Source organism: Coregonus clupeaformis, chromosome 8 (genome assembly GCF_020615455.1).
Source record: "Coregonus clupeaformis isolate EN_2021a chromosome 8, ASM2061545v1, whole genome shotgun sequence".
In the NCBI taxonomy this organism is placed as follows: domain Eukaryota; kingdom Metazoa; phylum Chordata; class Actinopteri; order Salmoniformes; family Salmonidae; genus Coregonus; species Coregonus clupeaformis.
This window is the reverse complement of record NC_059199.1, coordinates 9306692-9316691: the sequence shown is the minus strand read 5'-3', so window position 1 is coordinate 9316691 and position 10000 is coordinate 9306692. Positions and strand designations below refer to the sequence as shown.

Genomic DNA, 10000 nt, shown 5'->3' with positions numbered 1-10000 from the left:
TAATCGCTTCTGAATGGAGGCTGAGAGAGGGGGATGAGGAGGGGATGAGGGAGGGGGATGAGGGAGGGGGATGAGGGAGGGGATGAGAGAGGGGATGAGGGAGGGGGATGAGGGAGGGGGATGAGGGAGGGGGATGAGGGAGGGGAATGAGGGAGGAGGATGAGAGAGGGGGATGAGAGAGGGGGATGAGGGAGGGGGATGAGGGAGGGGGATGAGAGAGGGGGATGAGGGAGGGGATGAGAGAGGGTTGAGGGAGGGGGATGAGGGAGGGGGATGAGGGAGGGGGATGAGGGAGGAGGATGAGGGAGGGGGATGAGGGAGGGGAATGAGGGAGGAGGATGAGAGAGGGGGATGAGGGAGGGGGATGAGGGAGGGGATGAGAGAGGGGGATGAGGGAGGGGGATGAGAGAGGGGGTTGAGGGAGGGGATGAGAGAGGGGGATGAGGGAGGGGGATGAGGGAGGGGAATGAGGAGGAGGATGAGGGAGGGGGATGAGAGAGGGGGATGAGGGAGGGGGATGAGGAGGGGATGAGGGAGGGGAATGAGGGAGGAGGATGAGAGAGGGGGATGAGGGAGGGGAATGAGGGGAGGGGATGAGGGAGGGGGATGAGGGAGGGGGATGAGGGAGGGGGATGAGAGAGGGAGGGGGGGATGAGGAGGGGGATGAGGGAGGGGGATGAGAGAGGGAGGGGGATGAGGGAGGGGGATGAGGGAGGGAATGAGGGAGGGATGAGAGAGGGGGATGAGGGAGGGGGATGAGAGAGGGGGATGAGGGAGGGGGATGAGGGAGGGGGATGAGAGAGGGGGATGAGGGAGGGGGATGAGAGAGGGGGTTGAGGGAGGGGGATGAGGGAGGGGGATGAGGAGGGGGATGAGGGAGGAGGATGAGGGAGGGGATGAGGGAGGGGGATGAGGGAGGAGGATGAGAGAGGGGATGAGAGAGGGGGATGAGGAGGGGGATGAGGGAGGGGATGAGAGAGGGGGATGAGGGAGGGGGATGAGGGAGGGGGATGAGGGAGGGGATGAGGGAGGAGGATGAGGGAGGGGATGAGGGAGGGAATGAGGGAGGAGGATGAGAGGGGATGAGAGAGGGGGATGAGGGAGGGGATGAGGGAGGGGGATGAGAGAGGGGGATGAGGGAGGGGGATGAGAGAGGGGGGTTGAGGGAGGGGGATGAGGGAGGGGGATGAGGGAGGGGGATGAGGAGGGGAATGAGGAGGGAATGAGGGAGGGGGATGAGGGAGGGGGATGAGGGAGGGGGATGAGGAGGGGGTTGAGAGAGGGGGATGAGGGAGGGGATGAGAGAGGGGGTTGAGGGAGGGGATGAGGGAGGGGGATGAGGGAGGGGGATGAGGGAGGGATGAGGGAGGGGGATGAGGGAGGGGATGAGGGATGGGAGGGGATGAGGGAGGGGGATGAGGGAGGGGGATGAGGGAGGGGGTTGAGAGAGGGGGTTGAGAGAGGGGGATGAGAGAGGGGGATGAGGGAGGGGCATGAGGGAGGGGATGAGGGAGGGGGATGAGGAGGGGGATGAGGGAGGGGGATGAGGGAGGGGGATGAGGGAGGGGGTTGAGAGAGGGGGATGAGAGAGGGGGATGAGGGAGGGGGGGGGCATGAGGGAGGGGGGATGAGGGAGGGGCATGAGGGAGAGAGAGAGAAAAAGAGAAGGAGAGGGTAAGATAAACAGATTGTTACTCAGGTTACGGTTGGTCCATAGTATAGACCTGTAGTAAACACTGCCCCTCCCACTCCTATACATTCATATGTACAATTTAGGTGGAATCAATTAGATTAATTTCTCAGAGATCAAACTATATTTCAACAAAACACTGTTGCAGGAATGCTTATCTTATCCTATTCTAAATACATAAATGTTTTCAGAATAATCTGAGATGGGTGCCATGGCTTGCTGAAATGACCCCACTATTCCCACCTCTGCTCTGTAACTCAGAGGTGAGTTGTCTCTCCAGACTCTCTCTCATCTCTCTCTCTCTGTACAGCTCCATCTTCAGTTCTCTCTTCTCAGCCTGGATCTGATTGTCCTGGACACGGGCATTCTCTACAGCCACCTTCAGCAGGCCCTGAGAGAGAGAGCGAGGGAGAGAGAGAGAGAGAGAGAGAGAGAGAGGGAGAGAGGGAGAGAGAGAGAGAGAGAGAGAGCGAGCGTGAGAACTTGACATCACTTTGGCAATAAATAACTGAGAAACGTTTATAAAATTGTAGGAAACTAATTACATGAATGACAGTGACTTCAATTGGCTTTCGATAGAGACTTCAACTAATTCTAAGTAATTGCATTACCTGTATGTTAGTGAGTAGAGTCTCAACAGAGGAAATGCCATCAGCAAATAGGAACGGAGCAGGGTAGCCAGGTGACAGGGTCTGGCCTGAAGACAGCCTATCAAATGAAGGCTTCACCATGGGGAGAGCCAATGAAGAGTATTCTATAAGAGAGAGCGAGAGAGAGAGTATAGTAGAAACGTTTTATATACAGTCCCTTCAGACAGTAGTCACACATAGAGCTGTTGAGGTGACCGTATTACTGCCAAACCTGGAGTCATGAGTCATGACCGCAGTAAAATTCTACGTGACTCAAATCTTCTCTTATGCACTCTGGACATGCCTTGGTAGAACCCAACTAGCTAATGATCATCAGGTCCTGGTGGCCTGGTACTCAGGGCTCTATTGTCCCTCTAACCATCAGGTCCTGGTGGCCTGGTACTCAGGGCTCTATTGTCCCTCTAACCATCAGGTCCTGATGGCCTGGGACTCAGGGCTCTATTGTCCCTCTAACCATCAGGTCCTGGTGGCCTGGTACTCAGGGCTCTATTGTCCCTCTAACCATCAGGTCCTGATGGCCTGGTACTCAGGGCTCTATTGTCCCTCTAACCATCAGGTCCTAATGGCCTGGTACTCAGGGCTCTATTGTCCCTCTAACCATCTGGTCCTGATGGCCTGGTACTCAGGGCTCTATTGTCCCTCTAACCATCAGGTCCTAATGGCCTGGTACTCAGGGCTCTATTGTCCCTCTAACCATATGGTCCTGATGGCCTGGTACTCAGGGCTCTATTGTCCCTCTAACCATCAGGTCCTAATGGCCTGGTACTCAGGGCTCTATTGTCCCTCTAACCATCAGGTCCTGATGGCCTGGTACTCAGGGCTCTATTGTCCCTCTAACCATCAGGTCCTAATGGCCTGGTACTCAGGGCTCTATTGTCCCTCTAACCATCAGGTCCTAATGGCCTGGTACTCAGGGCTCTGTTGTCCCTCTAACCATCTGGTCCTGATGGCCTGGTACTCAGGGCTCTATTGTCCCTCTAACCATCAGGTCCTAATGGCCTGGTACTCAGGGCTCTATTGTCCCTCTGACCATCTGGTCCTGATGGCCTGGTACTCAGGGCTCTATTGTCCCTCTGACCATCTGGTCCTAATGGCCTGGTACTCAGGGCTCTATTGTCCCTCTAACCATCTGGTCCTAATGGCCTGGTACTCAGGGCTCTATTGTCCCTCTAACCATCAGGTCCTGATGGCCTGGTACTCAGGGCTCTATTGTCCCTCTAACCATCTGGTCCTAATGGCCTGGTACTCAGGGCTCTATTGTCCCTCTGACCATCAGGTCCTAATGGCCTGGTACTCAGGGCTCTATTGTCCCTCTAACCATCAGGTCCTGATGACCTGGTACTCAGGGCTCTATTGTCCCTCTGACCACTCTGACGTCAATGCAAATAACAATAGAAAATCACATCAAACACTTATCGTCAAAACAGTATGTACTCACGTCACTGTGATTGATCAATTTGAAGAAAGAAGTTCAACAGCAGGTTGAAAACAGTATAAATATGGTGGGTGTTGTTTCAAAGCCTAACACAATTAGCTCTTTCTAAGGTGATGATTAATTCAAAACACGCATATGCATATAAGAGTTTATACATACACATAGGCCTATACAGTGGGGAGAACAAGTATTTGATACACTGCCGATTTTGCAGGTTTTCCTACTTGCAAAGCATGTAGAGGTCTGTAATTTTTATCATAGGTACACTTCAACTGTGAGAGACGGAATCTAAAACAAAAATCCAGAAAATCACATTGTATGATTTTTAAGTAATTAATTTGCATTTTATTGCATGACATAAGTATTTGATACATCAGAAAAGCAGAACTTAATATTTGGTACAGAAACCTTTGTTTGCAATTACAGAGATCATATGTTTCCTGTAGGTCTTGACCAGGTTTGCACACACTGCAGCAGGGATTTTGGCCCACTCCTCCATACAGACCTTCTCCAGATCCTTCAGGTTTCGGGGCTGTCGCTTGGGCAATACGGACTTTCAGCTCCCCTCCAAAGATTTTCTATTGGGTTCAGGTCTGGAGACTGGCTAGGCCACTCCAGGACCTTGAGATGCTTTTTACGGACCCACTCCTTAGTTGCCCTGGCTGTGTGTTTCGGGTCGTTGTCATGCTGGAAGACCCAGCCACGACCCATCTTCAATGCTCTTACTGAGGGAAGGAGGTTGTTGGCCAAGATCTCGCGATACATGGCCCCATCCATCCTCCCCTCAATACGGTGCAGTCGTCCTGTCCCCTTTGCAGAAAAGCATCCCCAAAGAATGATGTTTCCACCTCCATGCTTCACGGTTGGGATGGTGTTCTTGGGGTTGTACTCACCCTTCTTCTTCCTCCAAACACGGCGAGTGGAGTTTAGACCAAAAAGCTCTATTTTTATCTCATCAGACCACATTACCTTCTCCCATTCCTCCTCTGGATCATCCAGATGGTCATTGGCAAACTTCAGATGGGCCTGGACATGCGCTGGCTTGAGCAGGGGGACCTTGCGTGCGCTGCAGGATTTTAATCCATGACGGCGTAGTGTGTTACTAATGGTTTTCTTTGAGACTGTGGTCCCAGCTCTCTTCAGGTCATTGACCAGGTCCTGCCGTGTAGTTCTGGGCTGATCCCTCACCTTCCTCATGATCATTGATGCCCCACGAGGTGAGATCTTGCATGGAGCCCCAGACCGAGGTTGATTGACCGTCATCTTGAACTTCTTCCATTTTCTAATAATTGCGGCAACAGTTGTTGCCTTCTCACCAAGCTGCTTGCCTATTGTCCTGTAGCCCATCCCAGCCTTGTGCAGGTCTAAAATGTTATCCCTGATGTCCTTACACAGCTCTCTGGTCTTGGCCATTGTGGAGAGGTTGGAGTCTGTTTGATTGAGTGTGTGGACAGGTGTCTTTTATACAGGTAACGAGTTCAAACAGGTGCAGTTAATACAGGTAATGAGTGGAGAACAGGAGGGCTTCTTAAAGAAAAATGAACAGGTCTGTGAGAGCCGGAATTCTTATTGGTTGGTAGGTGATCAAATACTTGTGTCATGCAATAAAATGCAAATGTATTACTTTTAATTTTTGTTTTAGATTCCGTCTCTCACAGTTGAAGTGTACCTATGATAAAACATTACAGACCTCTACATGCTTTGTAAGTAGGAAAACCTGCAAAATCGGCAGTGTATCAAATACTTGTTCTCCCCACTGTATATGAGCCCAAGGCCCCCAAAAAACCTGAATTAACATTATTGCGCCGTTATACAATACATAGCATAGCGCATATTACACATGGCAGAAAAACATTTAAAAAATACTGATTCAAGATATCTTTAGGGGCCTCCCGAATGGCGCAGTGGTCTAAGGCACCTTGGTTCGATTCCAGGCTGTATCACAACCGGCCGTGATTGGGAGTCCCATAAGGCAGCGCACAATTGGCCCAGCGTCGTCCTGGTTAGGGGAGGGTTTGGTAGGGGGGGCTTTACTTGGCTCATCGCGCTCTAGCGAATCCTTGTGGCGGGCCAGGCGCCTGCAGGCTGACTTCGGTCGTCAGTTGAACGGTGTTTCCTCCGACACATTGGTGCGGCCGGCTTCCGGGTTAAGCGGGTGGGTGTTAAGAAGAGCGGTTTGGCGGGTCATGTTTCGGAGGACGCATGATTTGACCTTCGCCTCCCGAGCCCGTTGGGGAGTTGCAGCGATGAGACAAGATCAAAATTGGGGAGAAAATGTACTAAATAAATAAATAAGATATATTTGGTACATTATTGGTCTAGCCTAAATTAAACAAATTCAGAGATCGCCTACAATTATAGTGAATTTGTATTTGATTCTGAATAGCCTAGTAATAGGGCATTTTTCTTTTTTCATAATTAATAGGCTGACACATTACCTTTAGCTACAGAATACCTCATCACCATGCGTTTCCATCTACTCCTCTCTCTCCTTCATTCCTTTCTCCAGCACACAGAGAGAGAGGGGCTTGTCAACAGTTTAATGAAAGATGTTTCCGAACAGAGAGCCCATTTTCGGAATATCACGAAAATACCGGAGTAGCCTATCCGACATGAGTGAAAAACTTACTGGCAGGAAAGTGGCCTCCATTAGCTATTCCAGTGCATATGGATGACATATATTTTTTGTCTTGCCCATTTGATAATGGGCCATTCTAAATCAAAACGAATTGTACACATTAGTAAACACAAGATTAAATAGAGAATATTCTGATGGGTGAAAATATGATCGCTTGATGAGAGAACAGCGTGTGCAGCCTGAGGCAAGGAACAGAGGAAGCTTTTTTTTGCGACTTTCTCAAATCATCAATAGCATCACATCATACAGCCTATAGTCACACCATACAGCCTATAGTCACACCATACAGCCTATAGTCACATCATACAGCCTATAGTCACACCATACAGCCTATAGTCACACCATACAGCCTATAGTCACATCATACAGCCTATAGTCACACCATACAGCCTATAGTCACATCATACAGCCTATAGTCACACCATACAGCCTATAGTCACACCATACAGCCTATAGTCACATCATACAGCCTATAGTCACACCATACAGCCTATAGTCACCTCATACAGCCTATAGTCACACCATACAGCCTATAGTCACACCATACAGCCTATAGTCACATCATACAGCCTATAGTCACATCATACAGCCTATAGCCACATCATACAGCCTATAGTCACCTCATACAGCCTATAGTCACATCATACAGCCTATAGTCACACCATACAGCCTATAGTCACATCATACAGCCTATAGTCACACCATACAGCCTATAGTCACATCATACAGCCTATAGTCACACCATACAGCCTATAGTCACACCATACAGCCTATAGTCACACCATACAGCCTATAGTCACAACATACAGCCTATAGTCACCTCATACAGCCTATAGTCACACCATACAGCCTATAGTCACACCATACAGCCTATAGTCACACCATACAGCCTATAGTCACACCATACAGCCTATAGTCACATCATACAGCCTATAGTCACACCATACAGCCTATAGTCACATCACACAGCCTATAGTCACACCATACAGCCTATAGTCACATCATACAGCCTATAGTCACACCATACAGCCTATAGTCACACCATACAGCCTATAGTCACATCATACAGCCACATCATACAGCCTATAGTCACATCATACAGCCTATAGTCACCTCATACAGCCTATAGTCACTTCATACAGCCTATAGTCACATCATACAGGCTATAGTCACACCATACAGCATATAGTCACATCATACAGCCTATAGTCACATCATACAGCCTATAGTCACACCATACAGCCTATAGTCACACCATACAGCCTATAGTCACATCATACAGCCTATAGTCACATCATACAGCCTATAGTCACACCATACAGCCTATAGTCACATCATACAGCCTATAGTCACACCATACAGCCTATAGTCACACCATACAGCCTATAGTCACATCATACAGCCACATCATACAGCCTATAGTCACATCATACAGCCTATAGTCACATCATACAGCCTATAGTCACATCATACAGCCTATAGTCACACCATACAGCCTATAGTCACACCATACAGCCTATAGTCACACCATACAGCCTATAGTCACACCATACAGCCTATAGTCACATCATACAGCCTATAGTCACATCATACAGCCTATAGTCACCTCATACAGCCTATAGTCACACCATACAGCCTATAGTCACATCATACAGCCTATAGTCACATCATACAGCCTATAGTCACATCATACAGCCTATAGTCACATCATACAGCCTATAGTCACACCATACAGCCTATAGTCACACCATACAGCCTGTAGTCACACCATACAGCCTATAGTCACATCATACAGCCTATAGTCACATCATACAGCCTATAGTCACACCATACAGCCTATAGTCACATCATACAGCCTATAGTCACATCATACAGCCTATAGTCACACCATACAGCCTATAGTCACACCATACAGCCTATAGTCACACCATACAGCCTATAGTCACATCATACAGCCTATAGTCACATCATACAGCCTATAGTCACACCATACAGCCTATAGTCACATCATACAGCCTATAGTCACACCATACAGCCTATAGTCACATCATACAGCCTATAGTCACCTCATACATTCTATAGTCACATCATACAGGCTATAGTCACACCATACAGCCTATAGTCACATCATACAGCCTATAGTCACACCATACAGCCTATAGTCACATCATACAGCCTATAGTCACATCATACAGCCTATATTCACACCATACAGCCTATAGTCACATCATACAGCCTAGAGTCACATCATACAGCCTATAGTCACCTCATACAGCCTATAGTCACATCATACAGCCTATAGTCACATCATACAGCCTATGGTCACACCATACAGCCACATCATACAGCCTATAGTCACACCATACAGCCTATAGTCACATCATACAGCCTATAGTCACACCATACAGCCTATAGTCACATCATACAGCCTATAGTCACATCATACAGCCTATGGTCACACCATACAGCCACATCATACAGCCTATAGTCACACCATACAGCCTATAGTCACATCATACAGCCTACAGTCACACCATACAGCCTATAGTCACATCATACAGCCTATAGTCACACCATACAGCCTATAGTCACACCATACAGCCTATAGTCACATCATACAGCCTATAGTCACACCATACAGCCTATAGTCACCCCATACAGCCTATAGTCACACCATACAGCCTATAGTCACACCATACAGCCTATAGTCACACCATACAGCCTATAGTCACACCATACAGCCTATAGTCACATCATACAGCCTATAGTCACACCATACAGCCTATAGTCACACCATACAGCCTATAGTCACGCCATACAGCCTATAGTCACATCATACAGCCTATAGTCACACCATAAAGCCTATAGTCACACCATACAGCCTATAGTCACACCATACAGCCTATAGTCACATCATACAGCCTATAGTCACATCATACAGCCTATAGTCACATCATACAGCCTATAGTCACATCATACAGCTCATATGTTTTGATTTCTAAGACATTCTAAGGTTTGTATCATTCACAACTAAAGTTGCAAAATAACTCTGAATCTAGTTTATAGGACCTGTTTCAAATGATCACTTTTACCCTCAACATAGCCGCTTCATATGCGCACTCGCTCAAGAATGGTCAAATATCCTTTCTATTTTATTCAGCTAAGTTTAATTATATTATTCTTACTATAAAATCATATTATATAAATAATGACTTGGGACTTATAAGCATATCTTGTCTGCTAAATGAACAAGCCTACAGCCTATGGCATGGAGCATAGCCAGATAACATACAGTGGGCCAAATCATAATGTTTCTTTAGAAAATAATGGATTTATTGTGATGGTGTATATTAAATTGGTTTATTTTACTTTTTAAAATGTAGATGTTCCAAAGGTGTGCATCAGGGGCCTGTCTGCTGATTGGAGGACTGGAGATGCTAAATGTGTTTATGTTAATTAGCGATCAATTACCGTGAGACCGGCAGTCTGTTGCATGACAATAACTAGCTGACAAAAATGTATGACCGCCACAGCCCTATTCACACCACTTGGCTTTTTCCACATTTTGTTGTTGTTACAGCCTGAAT

At 47.7% G+C, this 10000-nt stretch overlaps 1 protein-coding gene across 1 annotated transcript in view; it reads right to left on the bottom strand.

Moving 5' to 3' along the window:
* Positions 1 to 10000, bottom strand: part of dachb (dachshund b) — a gene marked incomplete at its 3' end in the record, with an annotated part of 68739 nt that overhangs the window by 111 nt on the left and 58628 nt on the right. Inside the window, exons 6-8 of the mRNA XM_041882237.2 lie at positions 2302 to 2444; positions 1934 to 2081; positions 1 to 20 (exon numbers count right to left, since the gene is read on the bottom strand). The exon at positions 1 to 20 is cut by the window's left edge and continues 111 nt beyond it. Of these exons, the coding sequence (XP_041738171.2) occupies positions 1 to 20; positions 1934 to 2081; positions 2302 to 2444 (311 nt within the window). The remainder of the gene's footprint in view (positions 21 to 1933; positions 2082 to 2301; positions 2445 to 10000) is intronic.